Source organism: Aspergillus chevalieri, chromosome 3 (genome assembly GCF_016861735.1).
Source record: "Aspergillus chevalieri M1 DNA, chromosome 3, nearly complete sequence".
Lineage (NCBI taxonomy): Eukaryota > Fungi > Ascomycota > Eurotiomycetes > Eurotiales > Aspergillaceae > Aspergillus > Aspergillus chevalieri.
Window position 1 is genome coordinate 2,645,714 of NC_057364.1, and position 22,470 is coordinate 2,668,183.

Sequence of the window (22,470 nt, forward strand, 5' to 3'; positions counted from 1 at the left end):
ATGTGACCAACATTGAATCCAACGGCGCAAACGACGGCATGAGTGAATATAAACAATTTAAAGTTGAGATAGAACAAAGAGAGACCCTCCACACTCAAATAAATGAAGATAATGGCTGCTCTATCTGTTTTTCTTCCTCTTCTATAAGAGATAGTCCAGGATCAAATTAATTTCTGCTTCTCTTTTTGTTGGCCACCGCTCTCATGACCGCCCCGGTCACACTAAGCCATGCTGGGAAACAACGTCGGCTTATTAACCGTCTTGTTCCATCATCCACCTCGAGCAGCAATAGCGAAAGTGGGGGATTTCAGTCCCTTTTTAGTGGAAGAACGCGAGTGTTATTGGGCTGCTGAGCGCCAGGCCCTCCAGAAACACGAGGAGCTCAAGATGAGTGTCATCCTTTGCACGGGTATGTTGTCTTGCGGTATCTACTTGTGAGCAAACGGACTCAAGCTGACCGGGTATGACTGATCAACAGCGGGTTATGACCATACTATTCGGTATGTCCAAGCTCATGCTTTAGTTGCACCGCCGTTCTCATACGGTATTCATTATGTCAGGGCTAATTGGTACGGAACAGCTTCTGGGAAGCGTTGTCGGGCATCTGCTCACGCACCATCCAACATCCGGATTCGCAAGTGAATCGCCTCTGCATCACACCCGATAAGCGTTACTTGGCGGCCGCCGGTCATCACAATGTCAAGCTTTACGATATCAAGTCGACAAATCCGAACCCAATCATGACGTTTGATGGGCACACAAGCAATATTACTGGGGTAGCTTTCCACTGCGAAGGAAAGTGGATGGTGACCAGCTCCGAAGATGGAACGGTCAAGGTGTGGGATACACGGACGGGCAGTTTACAACGCAATTATGCGCATCGGGCTCCTGTAAACGACGTTGCTATCCATCCTAATCAAGGAGAACTGGTCAGTGGTGACCGTGCTGGAATCGTTCGTGTCTGGGACTTGGGAGAGAGCGTCTGCACGCATCAATTGATTCCCGAGGAGGACGTGGCGGTCCAGAGTGTCAGTGTTGCCAGTGACGGTTCCTTGCTATGCGCTGGGAACAAGAAGGTATTCCTCTTAAGATAATGATGGACAAGGGAGATAGTAAGCTAATAATATTTCAGGGTAATGTATACATCTGGCGAATGATCCAGGATGTCGAAGTGACCCGGATTGTTCCTATCTGCACCTTTCAAGCGCACAAAGACTACCTCATTCGTATTCTCCTCTCGCCAGACGTCAAGCACCTTGCGACCTGCTCAGCGGACCATACAGCCAAAGTCTGGAACCTCGATTACGACTATCCCCCAGCAAAAATGGCGGCCGCAGCTGCCGCTAAGGGCAAGGCCAAAGCTATCAGTAACGGAGCTGAGACAAACAGCTCCACGTCACCAACAGCCGAGAGCACAGACCCAGCAGTGATTCAAGAAAGGAACAGAATTCAAGATCTCAACGCCTTCCGCATAGTCGCTGGATCGCGGGCACCGGCTGAAGAACCTCCGAACCCGTTCCCTGCACAACCAGATGGACCGCCAATGGATCCCACCACGGGCACTCCGTTCTTGGAAACTGTACTGAGCCAGCACCAGCGGTGGGTGTGGGACTGTGCATTCTCTGCCGATTCGGCTTATTTGGTTACGGTTTCTAGTGATCACTACGCTCGTCTTTGGGAGTTGAACACAGGACAGGTTATTCGTCAGTACAACGGACACCATCGCGGGGCGGTATGTGTGGCATTGAACGATTATTCTGAGCCTCGGTAATTTTTTCTTTTTGTTCTCTTGTTTTGTGTGGATAGCATGGCGCCGGATACATTGGTTTGTGTCGGAGTTAGGATCATACTTGTCTGCTGGGAGGTTTTATTCAATCAATTGTGTTGGGATATGTTTATTTATAGTTGGCGGTAGCATACCCAGGGATTTAAGTTGATTGTTCAGGTTCCAAATGTCCTCGGGGAATGGTTATAACTTTTCAATCCCATTGAATTATATGCACTGGCGAATTAAATACTCACGAAATATGAAACCAACATGGATATACAAATCCAACCCGAAAAATAAACAGCCCAAGACATATTAATCAAAGCTAACCGACAGCAAACCAAGTCACACTAACCACAACATCCAAACCCCTCTCCTCAGCCCCGGGGTACTTAAACGTCCACATTCCATCCCGGTTGACATCCCAGAACGCACCGGCGGCAGAGTGCATCCCACGCTTTCCGGCATTGCTGTGTTCACCGTCCGCGGCGGTGGCCTTGTCGACGACTCCCTGCTGCACGATAGTGCTGTTCACGGTGAAGCGGTAGGGAGCCGGTGTTGAGGGGGTGGAGGGGGCGGTTGCGGCGATGAGAGATTTAAGGATTGTGTTCTGCGCGGTGTATTTGTTATCATATGTATGTCTGGGAGGCTTGTTGGGTTGGGATGTGTGGGGAACGTACGATGATCTGGGAATTCCAGTCCCCAACTTTAGTGTGGTCGTATTCTTTTACCTCGGCGAGGGTAGTTTCGCAGGCCTATGATTGATTTGTGAGTATTCCCCGCATTCCTGGGTTAGAGTCTGGAAGTTGAACGCACCTCAGTCGTGACCTTGCTAAGCTCCTCGATGGGCAAGGGCTGGTCGCATTGTCAGCAGGGATGATCTCGATTTGCATTCCAGTCGGCCCGTAGCTCAATCGACGTACAGAATTGGCGGTTCTCTGCTCGGCGGTCATTATGAATAAAAAAAGGTATAGTATTTCTCGACCTATATGTATCCGATCTAACTTGAAGAACCAATGGTTAGTCGATTGCGCGCGGGGAGGAGATAACAGCGAACAGCAGCAAACACTTCTCCAGGAGGTGGGAGAATCAATCAAGAAGGAGCATAGTGAAAATAACCTCACCTTGGATATTAGCGCAGTTAGATGGCAATAAAATCGATAATGACTGTTTTGTAAATATTCTGTAGCGACAGCGTCGGCCGTGTTTATTGCTCTCCGTGGCATCAGCATCATCGTGTGGCTTGTTTATTTAGTCCGAAAAGGGGAAAGTGGATAAGCACCGCCACATATATAGTTAGTAGATACTCACAGAATTGTTCTTGCACAAGGCTTGAATGACAAGTAGAAAAATCCTTTTTGGTATTCGCTTGAGTTTGGTCTGATGCCTGGTAACGATATATCTAGATTAGCTTACATCGCTCTACGGTCATCGAGAAATATATATTTTCATAGTCCTGGCTCTGGCTTCCTTGTCCAACCATTTTAGGTTAACCCCAGGCTAAATACGTCCAATGTACATCAATTAAAGACACCATAGTGCGAGCTGCTTCGCGATTTATGTTAGTACACATCCAGATATCCCTGATCCACAGTCAACATCCTCGTCGAATCTGGCTCCAAAACAGCATAAAGGAACACCACGTCAAACTCCGGAACCCTTGAGCTACCAGACGATCAGTGCAATGCTCGTCTCCCAAGTCAACATCGACCGAAAAATGGCAATTCTGGAACACCATGGCTCTGGACTGTTCGAACTGCGTTTGCCTTCTGCTCGAGCATGCCGTCTTTAGTTATGCAGTCGTATACGCCATGTGAAGAGAAATTAATATGGGCTTGGAGGAGGTGGAAACCTGTACATTGTTAGTGCTCTGTGGTGATCCAATGGCTGGGAAAAACACCCACTGCTATTCCCCATGCCCAGATATCAATGGCCCTAGTCCAAGGTTTGTTGAAGTAGGCTTTTGGACTTCTGTATGCAATCGAGGTTACTTCACCACGGCTTGGTACCAAGATATTTATCAGATTGTGCATCAAGTGTTGTTGGCATATCTTACCGGAACCAAGATCAGCCAGCTTAGCATAGAGCATCAACGGCAGTGATTAGTCATCACTAGACGCATTCTCATAAGGTAATCCACAAGCGAGCTGCGCATCTCCGCACTTTCCGCGTGTCTCTAACTAATTAATGAAATCAAACTAATACTATTCTACCAAAAATGCCTCCCAAGTCACGAAATTCAATTGAGCAAGAGGGGAAGATCCAATTAGCAATATCTGCTCTGCAGAAGTCCCAAATTCCTACTGTACGGCAAGCAGCACGCCATTTTCAGGTGCCTGAATCAACTGTTACAGACCTCAACGTATTAATCTCACGTGATGATATGGAGAGTCGAGGCAGAAACTATTGGATAATAGTTGATGAAGGAAATGTAGGAGGAACAGGGATCGAATTGGCCGAACCAGCGGGTATGTCACGTGATCCTTCATCAGATCCGAACATAGCAACAGGTATGATCAGATATGATGACAATCATACCCAGCATAGCAAAGGGACATGATGGCTATGAAGGAGGAAACATATATAAGGACACTCATTCATGTACTTAGCTTAGTTCTTCGCGATCAATACAAGTCATTCAGCATTGGTTACCTTCTAGTTTCTGACTCGTCCGCACTTAACCAACAACCCAGTATACGTACTCGGTTGGCCTTGTTTCTCTATTCATTACCTTTATCGTTTCTACTTGTTGATTATCTTACGGAGCCTGGAGGGGGCGACATACCCATCAACGCATACGACTTATTGAACCGGACCCGGAGGGGCATTGAGCATACGATTACTTGGGAGGCACTTAGGGTAAGTGTCCAGTCTCGAAATACAACTAACTAGAACCCTAGGTACGATACGAGAGAAGCCAGGTTGTGACATCAACCCTCCGAACACGCCTCCATGGTATCACTCCACGGGCTGAAAAGCGCGCCAACAACCATAAATTGACAAGAAATGAGGAAGAATCACTTCTACATTGGATTCTCTCTATGGACCGACGTGGAGCAGCTCCCAGACCATCTCATGTTCAAGATATGGCCAATATCTTCCTTGCAGGGCGGGGATCTACCAACAACCAACCCATTGGCAAGAACTGGGTGTCCAACTTCATTAAACGCCATAATGAGCTCAAGACTAGTTATTCTCGACGGTATAACTACCAGCGTGCAAAATGTGAAGATCCAAAGATTATTAAAGAGTGGTTTGACCTTGTACAAATCACTATGATGCAGCATGGGATTGCATATGAAGATGTCTACAATTTTGATGAGACTGGCTATGCAATGGGCCTAATTGCTACTGCAAAAATAGTAACTAGAGCCGATATGTATGGCCGACGTCAAGTTATACAGCCTGGCAATAGGGAATGGGTTACTTCTATTGAGTGTGTCAACTCTATGGGCTGGGCCTTGCCGCCATGCATCGTCTTCAAAGGATCAGTCCATATTGAGGGCTGGTATCAAGATTCGAAGCTACCACACAACTGGAGGATCGAAGTTAGTCCTAATGGATGGACATCAGACCAAATTGGACTCCGCTGGCTTCGAAAGGTCTTCATCCCTGAGACTACTAGCTGCACAACTGGAAAATACCGCCTCTTAATTCTAGATGGCCATGGTAGCCATCTAACCCCTGAATTCGATAAAGTATGCAGTGAGAACGATATCATTCCTATTTGTATGCCACCTCATTCATCGAATTATTGCCAGCCTCTTGATGTGAGCTGTTTTTCACCCTTAAAGGGAGCATACGGATCCTGGGTTGCAAATCGGATGCGGCAGGGTTTCAACCATATGGATAAACTTGACTTTCTTGAGGCGTATCCAGAAGCTCGGAAGCAAGCATTTACTCCAGATAATATCAAGAGTGGATTTAGGGCTACCGGCTTGGTTCCATTCAATCCAGAGGAGGTGCTTGGGCGTTTTACTGTCCAACTTAAGACCCCTACACCACCGGGCAGTCAGTCAACCAATTCAGCACCAAAGGCACCTTATAACTTGCGGCAACTGAAAAAGCAGGCATCTACAGTTAAAACTCTGCTTAAAAGGCATACAGGAAGCCCTATATCTCTTCTAGAAATGCGGTTGGACAAGATAATCAAAGATCATGAAATGGCTTTAAATGAAGGTATTCTTGCTCGTCAAGAAATTCGGGAATTGCGAGCTTCACATGAAAAACAAATTCAAAAGCGCAAGAGATCTAGGAGGCAGATCACTGCTGAAGAAGGCCTTTCTATTCAGGAGGGCCAGGCTCTCGTACAGGGAAGGAGCCAGGAGGAAGAAGTCATGCCTACTACATCTACGGAACCAGCGCCCATGGCAGAATACCGCTCTGTGCGAGCACCACCACGTTGTAGTGACTGCAATACATTAGGACATAAACGGACCCATTGTCCTAATCGCGATAGTAATTAGTTTCATACAAAAATGCATTTTTTTTTGGTGTTAAAAGACTCCTGTCTTCTGACATAAGTCGGAGCTGCGCAGCTCGCTTGGGTGCGCAGCTCGCTTGTGGATTACGTTAGTCGAACCCTGTCTGAAGTATATTTTCCATCTAAAAGTCTGTCATCCCAGTAAGTTTGCCTTTTTGGACTTCGTCAGTTCCTGCAATGAGACTTACCACAATATACAAGCCCTTCGTTGTGTACCTCTCGCAGTCCCCAAAGCGCCATCTTCCTTATTTGTTTGATATCTCGCATTGTAAGAGGCCTTCGTGCGTTTTCTCGAATGGTTCCAAGACCATCATGTTCAGCAAGTCTGAGCTGGCTGGGACAATATCGATCATCTTGCGGATGAACTTTGCAGTCTGGAAGCGAGTTTTCACATCCATTTATTTTGTGGAAAGCTGGCCATAGCTTATCAGGGTTGTTATTAGGTGACTATGCTTGATGACAACTTGATCATTTTCATTGCCCGAACGAGATGCCCTCCAGACATGATGAGGTTTTCGTTGGATCAGAGGCGCAGGAAGCACGCAGGTCTTTCCAGTCTTTTCCTACCAGTGAAATTTATTTCCGGAGCAAAAATTCAGAATACGTGCTGTTCATCTGCGAATTAGTTTATCTAACAGAGCGTCTCGTCAAGCAGCAGGTTAGTTCAATCGGCAGTAATCAGGAGCTCACACTTGACAATTTGTCTGGTGCTAGATTGTGATAGAAGTTCCGTCTGATATAAGAGAACAAGTACCACTGCAATAGACAGTTACTACTGCTTCATGCGAGCACCATAACAACAGCACAGCTTGTTTGGTTCTCTGTGGATCGAGCCCTATACAAATATTACGCCTAAGGCATCAAGACCGTGCACGTGGAGGATCCGCTGGCGGACGACAGCGGCAGAAACCCACTCGGTGGCTGCCGAAAGCGTAGCCTGATTGGTCACCTGATGTATTACATCAACTCCCTTGGTACTGTTGGCATTGCGACGGATTTCTCTAAGCTGCGGCAGCTTGGTTGAATTTGATATCTGACATTCTTTCACTGTTTTTCTATTCTTCAGAAAGAGAATATTAATCCAATAAGCTTTGCAAACCGAACAATCCTGTGATTCCAACGCCTGCCAATCAAAAATGTCAAGCCAGCCTCTTCTCCAAACCGCCCCAGGTACGTAACGTCTCAACGTCCCTTCATTTCCCTCCATTCAACAACCAACATTCCAGCTAACACCAAACCCCAAAAAACCAAACAGGCAAACGAATCGCCCTCCCCACCCGCGTCGAACCAAAAGTCTTCTTCGCCAATGAGCGTACTTTCCTCTCCTGGCTCAATTTCACTGTCATCCTCGGCGGCCTCGCCGTCGGCCTTCTGAACTTCGGCGACCGTGTTGGCCGTATTTCGGCTGGGTTGTTCACGTTTATTGCTATGGCAGCTATGATATATGCGCTGGTGACGTTTCATTGGCGGGCGCAGACTATTAGGAAGAGAGGACAGTCGGGGATTGATGATCGGTTTGGGCCGACGGTGTTGGCGTTGGCGTTGTTGGCGGCTGTTGTGGTGAATTTTATTTTGAGGATGAAGGAGGGGAGCTTTTAGGGGGGTTGTACGGAGTGTTTTTAGGATTATGATGGTGTCTTTGCTGGGGTGAAGAGCTGGTCTTTTTCATTGTACTCTATGTACTGAGGGTGCTTATATACATATCGGTCTTTTCGTTATTCTTTGAACGCAACTAGCATGAGATGTTTTCGTTTTCAGGATGAATCCAATTATTGTCGATAAATGTTCCGAGGTTCCAGTAATCCTGCTGTGTACCCTGACCATTGACGGTGTCATTGCCCGTGAACTTGGCAGTCCAGTAGCTGCTACCCTGGGCATACTGGCCAAATACCGCAATGCCAGCGTTGAGGTTTCGCTCACGGAGTGCAAGGGAGTTACGCTGTGCAGCTTGGATAGACCACTCGCCAATAAAGACGGGGAACTTACCAGTACCGGTTTTCTCTTTCGCGTCGGCGCAGAGTTGAGCTGGAAGGTTGGCGGAGGTGGTGTTTGGCGGATGCTCGTAGTGGTAGACATGCACGTCAAAAACAAGGTTGGCATCGTCAGGTATCTGGTCGTACCAGTAGTCGGGATTTTTGAAGCTGCCCTGGAACATGACGGGGATCTTAGGATTGACTTTGGAAACCCGGTCAAGAACAGCGTTAATATACTTAGACACCCACGCGGCGCCGTCATCAGACAGAACAGTCGGGGTGCCGAAATTGGACATGGACTCCTTGTTAAGGTCGGCTGGCTCGTTCAAGGGTGCGATAGTGTAAGACTCTGGGGAACCAGAGCGTTGGACGAAGTCGATGACCTTGTCAATGGTCTGGAGGGACTGATCCAAGGCAGTTTTGTTATTGAACCAGTCCCAATGGCCCATAGCTTCTCCAATGGGTAGACCATTGAGTCCTCCCGGGAGAGAATGGACATCGATAACGATGTGCATCGCGTAGTTCGTGATGGCATAGTTCGCAATATTCCTCAAGTAAGCCGTCTGGTTTCCCGAGTACAGTTGCGAGCCGGGAAGGTCGATCCACGCCGCATAGTGAGTCGGAATACGCAAGACGGCCACCCCACCCTTCGCCAGATGGTCGACATCCTTGGTGGTGATGAAGGTGGCATAGCGATGCTCGAGAACCGGACCACATTGGGGACCAAGATTTTGGCAGAGGGTCCATTCATCCGTCGCGTTACCGCCATAGCGAGCCCAGAAAGCGCTGTCAATGTTGGACTCTTGGACCAGCCAGCCTCCAAGGTTGACGCCATTGGCCTTGAAGGAGCGCCAGTCGACGTAATCGGCTTGGACGAGGGAGCGGATGGTGCCCAAGGCTGCGAGGAAAGTCCACACGTGCATTTTGGCGGTCAGGAAGCGGTTGTTTTGAAGATGTCGTGCATGATCGTTGAGGGGCATTTATGCGCCTTTTATATGACGGTTTTGGCACTTCTTCATAACGGCGGACATTCTCCATGGGGCAAAGAGTGACAGGAAGACATTGCGGTTTCCCCCGCAGGGTTCTCGGATTGTCCGGAGGTGAGGGATCGGGATATCCGGGGTGAATCAGCCCGAGAAATATCTGGAGTGCGCTCTCTTGAACTCTGGAGGTACATATCACATTACTCAATCGGACATACAAGGTCTGCAGGCCGTGGTGCCACGTGACGTGTCAGGGGCTCGTACTTATGATGAGACAACTAGCTTACCGCTTTAGAGTTCTGATAGGTACCCAATGGTATATTGACCTTAGGCAGGCCAGCAGCCAGCACACATGTACTTGCAGATAACAGTTATGGAGGGGTAGCGCATAGACATATATTATTATCTTGATTGTCTTTTCTTTTTTCTTCTATGTACCTGTAAAGGTACTACTTGTTCTATTCTCTCAATTGCACATATAAGACAGTACTTGTACAGTGCAAGCACGTAATTACCATACAATACACCGCCCTCAGTACCGGCCATTCCAGACTCCGGTCACAGACCCGCTTATGCATCATCGGTGGATGGATCGACGAATGGGGAGCGATCCGGTCTGTGACCATTGGACAGCGGAACTGGAGAGTGGGGACACGCAGGCATCCGTTTGGCTTCTTGGTGTCTTCCATCCGGTTGAGGCGATCGTCTTCGATTCGTTATATTTAGTTTGGGGGTTGTGTTTCGCCCTCTCTCCTTCTCCTTCTCCTTCTTCCGTTTTGTGTCTTCTGTCTTTCTCATTCTACTGTTTGCTATTGCTTTCTACCAGTAAATATACCAGTGCACAATACTCTGAACACTGTACACAGCAGCTGAGTCATTTATAAACACGCTGATTCAGCGATTACGCCACCTCCTCTCTGGCCATCCGTGGATCGCTCATCTTCCCTACTCCGGATTCTATCGCTCTGTCCTCTATTGTATCTGTGTCTCCCTCTTACATCTATCTATTCCATCAGACCTGTCATATATCATAATCGCTTTGTTTGTCATCTTCCTCATTTCGAACTTATCTCCCTTCTGATATCACCTGACCTCTTTGTCCTCCACGGTCGCAATTCCCCTCCTTCTATACTTTTGCTACTTCTTCCTTTACTGCTTGCTCTCTCCATGACTGTATAAATACGACTAGCCTTTAATCCTTTTACTTCCTCTTCGCATGGATGTTTCGCCTGCTCCCCTGGCCCTCAATTCTTGGAGGCGACATCACCAACCATACCATTCCCAACAAACACAACGACAACAACAACAACGACAGTCATAACAACATCACCGACCACAGCAACCGCTCCCTCCCAATGCTCGCAACCCCACCATCTTGCGCCTCGCACGGCGTTCCTCTACAGAATAGTCTCCCTCTGTCTTCATTCAAATCGAACTCACAACTGAAGCGAAAGCGTTCCCCCTCTCCCGATGCGCCCGACACTCCCGCGCCAACCAAGTTATGTTTCGGTCGCGACCCCAGTGCTAACAGTAACAATGCGCCGGTCGCTCCCTTGTCGCCATCGTCGCAGAGTTCTGTCTCCCAATCCGCTGAACAGTCCCATCACCAACCGCCATCCCTGGTCGCATCGCATACTAAGAGTGTCAACGTCGACAAGCTACGAGAGACTTTGGAAGCCCAACTGAGTCTAGAAGTGCTGCTTAAACACAACGAATTACGTTTAATCGATCAGGAACTCGCCAAATGTCAAGTCGCGTTGGAACAGATGCGTCGCTGCTCTGAGATTCCCTATCCCGGTTCGCAAGTCGCAGGTTTGTCGCCCTCGTTGGCCAACGGGACAGGCATGGCGGTCTGCCCTCCTGGAAATGGACCGGTACCGTCGTCGCCTGCCCCATGGGGTGTCACAGATGGGCCCTACTCTCGTCACTACGCCAAATGGTTGCTTCCCGATCCTCGATTCGGCGGTGGTCACATCGACGCTGGAACATCTTGGGGCGCTGCTTCTTCCATGCCAGGCGCAAACACTATTGGCACAACCCCCTTTGAGGGTCGTTCTACACGTGGTACTTCAGGCGATTATGCTGCTTTAACCAAGTCTCGGCCTCAACGCGGTTCTGCCAGTGGTGCGAAGCTGCAGGCCCTGTCTAACGGCTGCCCCCCTGTTAGGGAACGGGCTGGTCCCATGATCATCCGGCGAAAGTCGGATGGCGTGATGGTCAAACTGGTTTGCTTGGATTGTCGACGAGACAACTTCTCTAGCACCCAGGGATTCATCAACCATTGCCGTATCGCACACAATCGCAACTTTGCCAGTCATGATGCTGCTGCTGTGGCTTCTGGTGAGCCAGTCGAGGTGGACGAAGCCGGTGCGGTGGTCGGGGAGAGCAAGACAGAGACGTCCAGCGGCCCTGCAGCCGCCCCTGGTTATGTCCATCCCCTGGTACGGTCAGCCCATGTGATTGAATCTTCTCAGTCTAGCGCTACTACTCCTGCAACAGCAACTGCTGCTGCTGCACAGAACGCGGCAACACCTCGGAAGCGATCTGAGTCAACCCGCCTACCATCCTCTTCCATGGTGGAAACACCTCGCAATGCTCATATCCGTTCTCTTTCAGAAGGTAACCGGCGTACACCGGGAATGGCGAACCAGGCTTCGTCTTCCTTCCTGGCCTCGCCTATTACACCTCATCTATCTTCGTTCATGCAACATCAGGGCATTGGGGTCGATCTCGGCCAATTAGTTGATGAGGCCAAGGCCACGATTGATCTCGAGGCCTACTCTTCTGGCGATGAAAATGACGAAGGATCGGAAGATGAGAACCCCGTCCCGCCTTCATCATCGACAGACCTGAATGCAGGCATGTCGGAGGCTCGTGGAGGTCGACAACCCATGCGCACGGTGGGTGCATCTCAGCAACCTAGTACCAGTCACGATGCACGCAAACCTGAGCCGTTGGAGACATTGAACCCCGTGCGACCGGGGGCTTCTTATATCCCTTCTTACGGATCGACGCCATCTTCGACCATGGAAGATAACGTTGACGGAATGGATCTGACGGTGAACCTTAGCCCACATACTGTCGAATCCAACCAAGCCCCCAGTTTGGTGAGCGATGATGACGATGATGGCGATGCCAGGTCGGATAGTACTGGAAGTCCTGGACCTAGTTCATCGGAGGCAGAAGATGATGACGGTCAAGACTTCAGTCACATCGACGTGGAAGGTGACGATGAGACGACCTCTTCAACCACGGCAGCCGCCACGGAGCCCAAAAGTGGACCTCCATCGCTGGCGAATCCGGCGCCCACAGCGACGCCTCTGCCAAAGTCGTTGCGACGTGGGAGTCACCCTCATTCCCAAAACCAGAAAAAGAAGAATGACCGGTTCATTTCTTCGTCGACCGCGCTGGATAGTGGTAACAACAAAGAGGAGAAGCGCGTGAGCTTTGTCAGTCCCCAATTGAGTCCGGACAGCAGTCCGTCGAAGGGGAAAGATGGCCACGGTCGGAGGTGAATTCCTTTTCCCTTTTCCTTTTCTGTGAAGGGCTAGAACCTTCAGTTATTTTTTGTAATGGCGCTTCCTTGACTCTTTTTTCTTTTTTTTCCCCCGCCCCTTCACCTTCTGATAAACGAGACATGTTTGTAATTACCACGAAGACGGAAATTCTGTGTATTCAGATTGACTGCAGAATGGTTTTCTGAGCGCCCTGAGGGATTGAAGCCCTGGGATGTCGATGGATTGACGATATGAATGATTTCTTATGGCGTTTGATACTGGAATTCAGTACTGGAATATGAATGGAATATTATCACCATACATGCGTGCTCGTACTTGTAGATCACATGTCGTACTTTAGCGAATGCTGGATGCCTGCAAGGCTGCAAAGTAACGTGACTTCGTATTGATTTCTGACTAGCTTCACTTTTCTTTCTTCTTCCTCTTCTTCTCTTTCTCTATCTTCAAGTCTTCATCCTCATCCAATTCCACTGTTATCTTCATCAGTTTTTCCAATTCTCTGTCCAATTCGCCTCCATCTCCTTATTTGGAATCTAAACCCGAGGTAACCCCGAAAGCCAAGCCTCCCCCCGATTATGTGTTCATCATCCTACTCCATCATGGCATCCCGATCCGGGTTAAATTCTTTCCAGCAATGGACGAGTGAGAAACGCTCGGACTGGAAACGCGCAAGAAACGGGATAGAAGAATGATCTTGTCTCTCCTCTCCTGTCCCCCCCTCACTCTCATTCCTCTCTAAACCCGTCATGTCGTTGATACCACTCGTCCTCCTTTTCCTCTTGCGCCTCGGATTCGCCTCGGCTTTTTTCTCCTGGCACAGTTTCCTGTACGAATTCGGCTTACTGGGCGCCCACCCGACTACCCCCTTCCGTTCGTTCGGTATCGCGCCGCCAGAAGTGAACCTCTTGCGATGGGATCCCCGTTGCGAAGACAGTCATGTCTTGCTCAGTCCGCGTGGCCATTTCTATCCCGAGCCGGGACCGCTAATCTACGATAACCGCGGAAACCTCGTCTGGATCGAAAAGAATTGGGGCATGGTTATGGACTTGAATGTCCAGCGGTATCGAGACCAGGATTACCTAACGTTTTGGGTGGGGAAGGATGATGGAACGAGAGGCTTGGGGTCATACTACATGGTACGTAAAAGATCTTGGCTTTTTGTCGCGTGCTTTACTCTCCGCATAACGCAGTTAGCTAATGTAGGCTATAATAGTTAAATTCATCCTATGACGTGGCCCATGTCGTTTCCCCTGCTAATGGGCTCCATGGCGATGTTCACGATTTCAAAATCACCGATGAAGGGACGGCGTTGATGACTATTTACGATCTCGTGGAGACGGACCTCACCCCTTCTGGCAAATCGGGAAATGGCTGGATCTATGAGGGTATCTTCCAGGAAGTCGATATCGAAACAGGCGAATTGATTTTCCAGTGGAGCGCTGGCGATTATTACAACCTGGATGATTCCTATTTCGACATTGGAGAAAAGGGTTATGCGCCACACCAAGCCGGGGCCTACGATTACTATCATATCAATAGTATCGAGAAACGAGCCGATGGAACGTATCTCGCATCGTCCCGCTACATGCATTCGGTGACTTGCATTAGCGCAACAGGGGAGGTACTCTGGGTCCTAGGCGGCAAACGCAACATGTTCAAGGATCTGTCCGACGATGGCTCAGCCACTGGATTTACCTGGCAGCACGACGCACGCTGGCACTCGGATCGAATCATCACACTCTTGGACAACGGCGCAAACGAACACGAGAAAACTGCCGACCATACCCGCGGCCTAATGATTGAGCTGGATTTCGACAACTGGACCGCCCGCACCCTGCACGTCTACCACAGCCCGGGGCATTTTAGCAGCCACTCCCAAGGGAACTTGCAAGTTCTGCCACAAACAGGTAACGTTTTCATCGGCTGGGGCAAACCATCTGCATATACGGAGTTCAGCACCGACGGAACCGAAGTCCTCTGTGACGCCCACTACGGCCCATCCATGTTCTTCTGGTTCGGATGGATAAAGTCGTACCGTGCGCAAAAAGCCAACTGGGTTGGAAAGCCCAGCTGGCCACCATCTTTTGCGGTATATGCCGAAAAGTCGTCGCACGCAGTGTATGTCAGCTGGAATGGCGCTACAGAAATTGCTGGCTGGCTCTTGCAGCGGACTACCAATCGTGCGTCGGCCGAGTTTGAAACTCTCGGCTACGAACCAAAGAAGGGATTTGAGACGCGTCTTGAGCTGGCACCGGATGCGCCTGTTGATGGGTACTTCTACCGGGTTGCTGCGGTTGACTTTAAGGGGGAGGAACTGGGGTATACCAGGGTTTTTGCCGTAAGTCACCATTTACCGGACCTAGAAAAGTATAAAACTGACGATTTAGACCTCCGGTGTCACAACACCATCCCCCACTATCGCCGAACCAGACGGCGACGGCTTCCATCAACTCCTCATAGCCGCATGTGCAGCAGGAGCGCTTCTTGCAGCTGCATGGAAATACAAGAGACAAGTGCTGGCGATTTACGCACATTGTCGACGGTTCATATGGGGTGTAATGGATCGATATCGGTATCGATCGTATCGATCGTATCGGAAATAACGTTGGTTTTGGCTTTGGTTTCGTCATGGAGTTATGATACCCGTTTCTCATCATCTTGTCATTATCTTGTTCGAGTGTGTATTGTACATTAGTTGTATATTGACATGTGAGATTGCATATAGATAGTGATATAATACATATTGCATTGCATTGTGACTTGACTTTGTTTACCAACTAGTCTGGTCCCATGTCCTCTTGCACTTTTTGATGTACGGACCTCTAAATACTCACACTTTCACCTCACTGCTCAAGCGTCGTTGCTTTCGCTCACCGAGAAGACAGGTTCAGGCATGTCTCGAGTAGTCTGAGCTGTATTCTGTATCTAAGGAAACTATATCGGAGCAAAGTTGGGATGCAGTGAAATATGGTGAACCCTTGTTATCTCTATATGAATGGTTGCTTTCAGCTTATCTCTTTTTCCTAAAAGGGGTCGATGATAGATGATATGTTGACTCGAGGACGGATTTTCCGATATTGTGTATTGATGGGCCTAGAGACGTTCACGTCGTTCAACAACTTTTGCAATCAATCTGGCATCCATTGTGGTGGTATGAGCTAGCTGAATAAATAGCCTGGATATCTGAATTACCCCAGGGACAACTCAGCCTTGTACTAGCAAGCACGGATGATATACTCTCAGTCCCATTGTTTTGCCCCACTGAGCACACAGCACTAACGCATCGCCCATTTCACTAAGATTGTGCAATATAGCGAGGTATGACTCTGCCAGTTTCTTATGTTCATCGGCCTCCCATATGTGTTATCATACGGTTAATGACCTCTGCCCTACGTCCTCTGGAAGACCTATAACTGAAATTTGAGGTCGCTTGTCAGGCTATTGATCAGTTATCTTCTTGCATAAATATCCTTTCTGCTTTCTATCCACATGTTCTGGGAGAGACATCACAAGTTTGTCAATTCAGTAGTGCAGCCAGAAGCGCGATTGTTTTGCTCTTGGTCTACCTTCTTGCGGTGTTGTCAATGATAGTTTTTGCTGTCTTCTGGCCATTCAGGTCGGTATATAGACAGTCCAATTCTGTAATGCCTAGGTTTAAACCCTCAAGGGTGATATATTGTGATATGAGTTTCTGCAAGCACTGCTCAAGACAAGTATGGAATTTCCTTCCACAACATGCCTGTTTATCCACTTATCATCTCTGGGCTTTCGATATCTGTTTCCCCAAAGAAACATAAGACATAAGGCTGGGCATCGACCTGAGTAGTGTGATGGATAGGTTTTAGGACAGGGACTGGTTGTAGCGTCCCTAGACACCGCAATGCTAATAGAACAATCAGATACCATAACCAGCTGTCCCGCTTGAGGTCTACAAGAGTGCGTTAGATTCGCGGTTACTTTTAATACTGAACCGTCACCAGCTCAGTGTGTCAAGATAAGGCTGTATCTGACTTGGCGTTGCTCGAGAGAAAGGATTTGACTTGCAAAAAAAAAAATCTTTCATTTCCTAGACCTCATCTGTCAGTACCGGAATAGCTAGAGTGGCTAAAGCAAAGCATCTTTTGCTGTCTTTTCGCTTGTTTTCTGATTGCTCAAAATGAGCACAACTTTTGCATGGAATATGGAAGCACCGAGCACGTTGGACAATACCTTTATATTAAAAGCATGCGTCTATTAATGGATGTGCCCCCTTGTGTATGTTCCTATATTCTATAGCCATGGTGCAAATCTCAAACGGTACTGTTGGTATGTTGTAGCTCAGTATTGGCCTTGTTTTTAGAAAGCTGTGTTCCACATGGCAGCTGCTTTATACCTAAGCATCCCTATGTGCTCATGTCATTCAGTGGATGTCATATAGTGCCTAATGGGAAACCGAGATTATACATATCAGAATCTCTGGCGTCATTGAAAACTTCGCGAGCACAGTGCCAAAGCGCTTCCAATTGGGAATGGGTAAGCCCATGGCTGTCGTCGAAAACGGTTTCATTTGAGCGACGTTGGGAGAAATGGTTGAAGGGGTCGGGGGACGTAGGCGGAACCAAAGCAGGAAAACCGACTTGTATAGGTCTCCCCATCGCTGTCGTTCGTTCGTCTTCTGGATTACTTAAGTATATGTATAAACGGCAGACTCAGTTGGCCAGCAATCTCTCGAATGGCAATTCATGTGGACTTGAGCAGGGTGGCTTGGTGAATGGTGGAACATCAGCAATCAAATAGCCTTCATGCAAGTATATTTCATTCATAATGAACGAATCCCACGTTCAGAATCGGGGTGACCCGTTGCGATTGCAAACAGAGAACTCTACGCAAGCCAGCGACATCATCAGTTAAAGATTGGAGGTACATACAAATGGATCACCATCAGCAGCATGCAAAGTCAGAAAGTGTTGACCACCATGAACATTCCAATGGGCACCCAGTAGGTGAAGTTGGATTTCACATGCAGTGCGTGGGAGTGTTAGGAGGAGACGGATGGCACCATTAGTGGTCGTGGCCTTCTGGTAATTATGCATCTGTCTGGAAGGAACGACTTATTCCTTTGCTCTACTTCTCGTTTCATTAGCGATGTGTGTGACACCGAGGGCACACAGGCAGATTTGGCACCATTAGCTGGCTCGAGTGGGGGAAGTTTGGCACGCTTTCCAGTACACCTACGCTCGAAGTCAGTGGCCGATCTTCTGCATCAGATCCGCTGTCCCTTACCAAATACTCTTCGCTTTTCACTCATACCGGCCTAACCGTATCTACCCGAAGCACTATACTAGCAAGAAGTGATACGGATAGTGATATGAAGATAGTGGTGATGGCGACGGGGATGGTGGTGGCGGTGGTGGTATGGTAGTTGGGAAATGAATGGTTGCAATCAAAGAGGGAGCTAGGAAGGTCAAGCATGAAGACACTCATTCACTGTAAAACTCAGAATACTTATAACTGCTTGGTCAATCAATCCCATTCCAATCGATAATGGCTCAGGCTTCTCAGAACCCGTACAGCAAGATAATACAATATATACAAACTCCGCCGGCACAAAATAAAAAAAAAAAAAACGGAAAGCGAAGAAGATTCATGCCCATCTGCGTGTCGCATTTTGGTCCCAGCTAATGGAAGCACAGTATAGAAAGGTGAAGGGGAATTGAGGAGGAGGAAGAAGACGCCAAATTGTGGTCGAACAAATAACCGCCGGATGAAGGATCTTGCCAGCAAGGATTATTATGAAGACAGATAAGACAGATGAACTATGGTAGTATGCAGTATATTCCGACTCAAACCTTTTACTCCTGACCGAATCCCAACGTTTCCTCCACGGCAATAGACAGCTTATGCTCAAGAGTATCATGCGTCTTATATGGAGGAAGATCCAGTCGGTTGAAGCTGCAAATTTATTTTAGCCAGGTGCGCAACATAAACATAGAGAGAAAATACATACCAGGTATGCGACTTGGGCAATGCACCGGGATCACCCGACTTTTCAATCGTAAACCGTCGGGGTCCATCAGAGCCTTGAAGATCCTTGAAACCATTGACCGGAATACGCGAGGTACCGGTGGTGAATTGAAGGAGACGAGACTTCTGCTCCGCATCCCAGGTGCGAACGATCTTCCAGAAGTTCTGGATAACATCATCCTGTTCCTGGTAGCCACGGTAGTCCGTGTGCTTCTTCCAGTCCTCCACATCAATATCCGCAATACCACCAATAAGCAGCTCCAGTTCGCGTTCATCAAACACGTTGACCAAGTCGGCCGGGATGAGTTCGTTGAAACCGGACATAAATGCATCGAATTGCTCTTCAATACGCTTCTTGATCTTCCATTCCGTAACCAACCTGAAGCCAGTCAGAAACAATATAAAATCCATCATTAGGACACAAAACTTACTCAACATATTGGCCCTTGTTCTCGTTAGTGACGGGAAGGTCCCGACCACCCGGCATCAGATCAATAGTCCGACGTTCTCCGAATTTCTCATCATCAACGGCAAAGTTAGGTTCAATGATGCCCTCGATATCATTGTCCCTGTAAGATTATTGTCAGTAACCCAGTCCTCCATAGAACACATATAATGATTAACTTACAGAACCCATGTCAAGTTGCGGTGCAAGTCCTCATCAACACCCTCCATATCCTGAAGCGACACCTTCTTTCGGAGCATCATCTTGTAGAACGCGCCGATGAAGAACGAATCAAGGAAACGACGGTGGAAGATAGCCAGACCTACAACGCGGCCAATGAACTTGAAGTAGTTCAAATGCTCTGGGTTCACGCCGGAGTGAGGGTTGATCTGCAGGGTATAATTATCATGGGCGGAGTATTCGAAAAGACAGTAGAAAGGGTTAAACATTTCATGGGAAAGAAGGAAGAAGAATTCACTGCACAAAATTGGTTAGCGACCAAAGTCCCAAAGAGATTCGAAAGAATTCATACCGAGAAAGACCACCATAGTCCAGTCCATCTTCACCATCGAACTTGATCATCAAACGTTTCTTGAGATCAGAGGCACTTTGCCGCATGATTTCGGCATACGAGTCCTCAAAGATGTTGTTCCGGCGCACCTTAACATGGCACTGGCCGGACATGATGCGCAGAGCGGGCTGCGAGCGGAAGTAGATCAGCTTGCGTCGGAAGTCCCGCTTGTACTGAGGAACACCCTGATCCAAGGACGATGGAAGACGAGGATCGTCCCATGTGGTCGTCTTGGTGTTGTGGTCCACGAAGTAGACACGAGCCGTGTTGGTCAGACGCATTTCCCAGCCACTCGGCAACGGCCCCAATTGGGACACTGGCTGCTGCTGAATCGTGGTGTTGTTGCCATTTGCATTCTGTCCGTACATGCGAATGTATTGCTGTCGTCGGGGATCAACCCATGTCGTGGTCCGAGTATTATGGTCAACAAAATAGGGCCGTCCTTCGGGTGTCGACCGTTGTTCCCATCCCGGCGGAAGCTCACCAGTGCCTGCAGTGGTGGCGCCCGTAGCCATCATGGAGACAGCGCTAGCACTGCCGCCCGGTGGGGTCTGAGCCTGGTGCTCCTGCAAGTTCGGGGAACTCGCGCCAGTCCGATCCTCCGGTAACATCCGACTCTGATGGGCCCGACGCTCCAGCTGCATATTGGCCTCCCGTTGAGTGCGCTGAGTTTGTTCATTATAGTTATTCGACGGTCTCTGCCAGGTAGTCGTCCGAGTATTGTGATCAACATAATAGGTTCGGCCCAGGTTGTCCTCCCGACGTTCCCACCCGGTAGGTAAACGTCCTTGCTGATCTTCGAACGAACTGAGGTTGGTAGTGCGAGAACTTTGGCTGTGGGGGTTCTGCACAGCTCCGTTGACCGGAACGACTACGCTGGATGGTCTTGTGGCCGACATACGCTGATTCAGAGACGCGCTCGATGCGGCCGCCGAGGACGGATCGCCAGCAGGATGTGAGGTGACCTGCGGAACGAGCCCGGTCGATGATGAGGACGGAATGTGTGACCTGCCATTTTGCTGAGTGGGATTTGGTGTAGATAGATTGGTAGAGAGATTGATGATGAGCTTTCCATGCACAACTAGGTTATCATTGGATTTTTTCAAATCCCTCGTGAGCATTTCTGAATAGAAAGGCGCGCAAAGGTTAGCTTAGACATAGACATGGGGTGGTTTGCGAACAGAATGACGCACCATCACCGCCCATCTGTACATCAATCACATCTCCCATCCGCACATTGATGACACCGAGGAAACCCTGATCCTTCTTTTTGAACTTCTTCTGGTCGAAAATCTGGATGGCAAGGATACTGTCTTCGTTGACCCGACTGCACATTGAAAATTGACGATTGTCAGCTTATAATCGCTGAGGTTATAATTCGAGAGTATGAAATGGTATGACGTACAGGTCGAACATCTCATTCCAGTATGGGTTCAACGTTTTCTTGATCACGGACGTCGTGTGGGTTTGCTCACCTCCGACGGTGGCCACGGCAAACGGATCGGGAAACCCTACAATGATCTGGTCAGCCGACAAAGGAGAAACAATGCAGGACGATTATCAAAGGAGCCAGACGTACGGAAGACATCGCGTTTGTATAACCCATCCGCCGCGATAACTGCGGAGTCGAGTGTCAGCTTCTCCGTTGATGGTTTAAGAGGACAGTTAGTTCTTTTGCTTACTTGTGAGCCGTAGATTCGGCTGGCTGTATTCATGATCTGTCAGTTTGGGCCCGAATAGAACAAAGGAAGAAAAGCACGTACGCAGGTAGATTGGAGCTCATTCTGTGCCACAGCGGAAACGCTCACAGTACCACACCTCTGAGAGCAAAAGGGCCGATCAAGGCAAGCCTAGCGGGGAAACTGCGGCGTGCGCATCCACCTCTGTCCGGCAAAAGAACAGAACACCACCTTCTAGTGCTGCTAGTATTGATCTCGGACGGAAATCGGACGGGGAAAGGCAAAGCGACTGTTGTATGGGCGGGGGTGGAAGAACGGACCGAAGAATGGATCGAAACGATCGGGTGGGTTATGTCTTAGAAGAGATCGTCGTTTAACGCCTGGAGGAGAAGGGCTGATTTGACGGCAGCGAAAACGACAACCCGATGGCCGCGAGAATGCCGAGTCGGTAAATCAGGAGATCTCGCCCGATCTGAAGTGGGCGACTGAGAACGAACAAAATGGCACTTTCCAGAGGGCGAAAATCTAGGATATCGGAAGATAGAAAGATAGAGAGTGAGAGAAAGACGGAAAGAAAAGGAAACGAGAATGAAGAAGAAGCGGCGCGGACTCTCTTGGAGGGGGCTGAGCACACTAACGTCCAGCAGTCCTGACGTTGAACTGCCGCCTGGGCCAATGAGGCGCTTAGCGAGGGGCGCTGGGCGGAGTAGCCGGAGTGCAGCAGTAGATAGTAGTAGCTGTAGCTGTAACTGTAGTTCTGTAGTAAACGAGAATTAACTGAGAAAGAAGAAAACTGAGATAGATGAAGATGAATGTAGTAGATGAGAGGGGGATAAAAAACGAGAGAGAAAGAGTGAGAAGACAGATGGTTCGGCCGTTTTGGTCGCCGGGTTAGTCAGGAGGTTATAAGCTCCTGCGATGGCTGACCGAGCTCTGCAATTATATACCTCACTCTGCTAAATAGTGTCCTATAAGCTTTTTTTAAAAAATATTCAATCCATTGTTTTCAAATTACATTCACTAATTATTGTGCTCGTAGTATTCGCT

General features: G+C 48.7%; 7 protein-coding genes across 7 annotated transcripts; 4 read left to right on the forward strand and 3 right to left on the reverse strand.

Annotated features, from left to right (window-relative positions):
• Positions 1 to 228: 228 nt before the first annotated feature.
• Positions 229 to 1,771, forward strand: LST8 (WD40 repeat domain-containing protein; the record flags this gene model as incomplete). The annotated part of the gene is made up of 4 exons (XM_043277599.1): positions 229 to 409; positions 479 to 500; positions 581 to 1,076; positions 1,133 to 1,771. The coding sequence occupies 4 exons, from the start codon at positions 229 to 231 to the stop codon at positions 1,769 to 1,771; spliced, it is 1,338 nt and encodes a 445-aa protein (XP_043135462.1).
• Positions 1,772 to 2,093: 322 nt separating this feature from the next.
• Positions 2,094 to 3,003, reverse strand: ACHE_30928A (dynein light chain Tctex-type family protein; the record flags this gene model as incomplete). Its single annotated transcript, XM_043277600.1, has 4 exons — positions 2,094 to 2,378; positions 2,449 to 2,523; positions 2,585 to 2,623; positions 2,692 to 3,003. The coding sequence occupies 4 exons, from the start codon at positions 3,001 to 3,003 to the stop codon at positions 2,094 to 2,096; spliced, it is 711 nt and encodes a 236-aa protein (XP_043135463.1).
• A 4,384-nt stretch (positions 3,004 to 7,387) lies between these two features.
• On the forward strand, positions 7,388 to 7,850 carry VTC1 (putative vacuolar transporter chaperon Vtc1; the record flags this gene model as incomplete). The annotated part of the gene is made up of 2 exons (XM_043277601.1): positions 7,388 to 7,421; positions 7,507 to 7,850. The coding sequence occupies 2 exons, from the start codon at positions 7,388 to 7,390 to the stop codon at positions 7,848 to 7,850; spliced, it is 378 nt and encodes a 125-aa protein (XP_043135464.1).
• A 133-nt stretch (positions 7,851 to 7,983) lies between these two features.
• ACHE_30930A (uncharacterized protein) lies at positions 7,984 to 9,204 on the reverse strand (the record flags this gene model as incomplete). Its single annotated transcript, XM_043277602.1, has 1 exon — positions 7,984 to 9,204. One exon carries the CDS (start codon positions 9,202 to 9,204, stop codon positions 7,984 to 7,986), a length of 1,221 nt encoding a protein of 406 aa, XP_043135465.1.
• A 1,223-nt stretch (positions 9,205 to 10,427) lies between these two features.
• On the forward strand, positions 10,428 to 12,722 carry ACHE_30931S (uncharacterized protein; the record flags this gene model as incomplete). Its single annotated transcript, XM_043277603.1, has 1 exon — positions 10,428 to 12,722. One exon carries the CDS (start codon positions 10,428 to 10,430, stop codon positions 12,720 to 12,722), a length of 2,295 nt encoding a protein of 764 aa, XP_043135466.1.
• A 749-nt stretch (positions 12,723 to 13,471) lies between these two features.
• Positions 13,472 to 15,328, forward strand: ACHE_30932S (arylsulfotransferase family protein; the record flags this gene model as incomplete). Its single annotated transcript, XM_043277604.1, has 3 exons — positions 13,472 to 13,861; positions 13,939 to 15,063; positions 15,113 to 15,328. 3 exons carry the CDS (start codon positions 13,472 to 13,474, stop codon positions 15,326 to 15,328), a joined length of 1,731 nt encoding a protein of 576 aa, XP_043135467.1.
• Positions 15,329 to 18,556: 3,228 nt separating this feature from the next.
• ACHE_30933A (NEDD4 family E3 ubiquitin-protein ligase) lies at positions 18,557 to 21,527 on the reverse strand (the record flags this gene model as incomplete). Its single annotated transcript, XM_043277605.1, has 10 exons — positions 18,557 to 18,656; positions 18,712 to 19,107; positions 19,160 to 19,297; positions 19,357 to 19,650; positions 19,706 to 20,867; positions 20,938 to 21,071; positions 21,150 to 21,255; positions 21,324 to 21,362; positions 21,427 to 21,449; positions 21,508 to 21,527. The coding sequence occupies 10 exons, from the start codon at positions 21,525 to 21,527 to the stop codon at positions 18,557 to 18,559; spliced, it is 2,412 nt and encodes an 803-aa protein (XP_043135468.1).
• Positions 21,528 to 22,470: the final 943 nt, after the last annotated feature.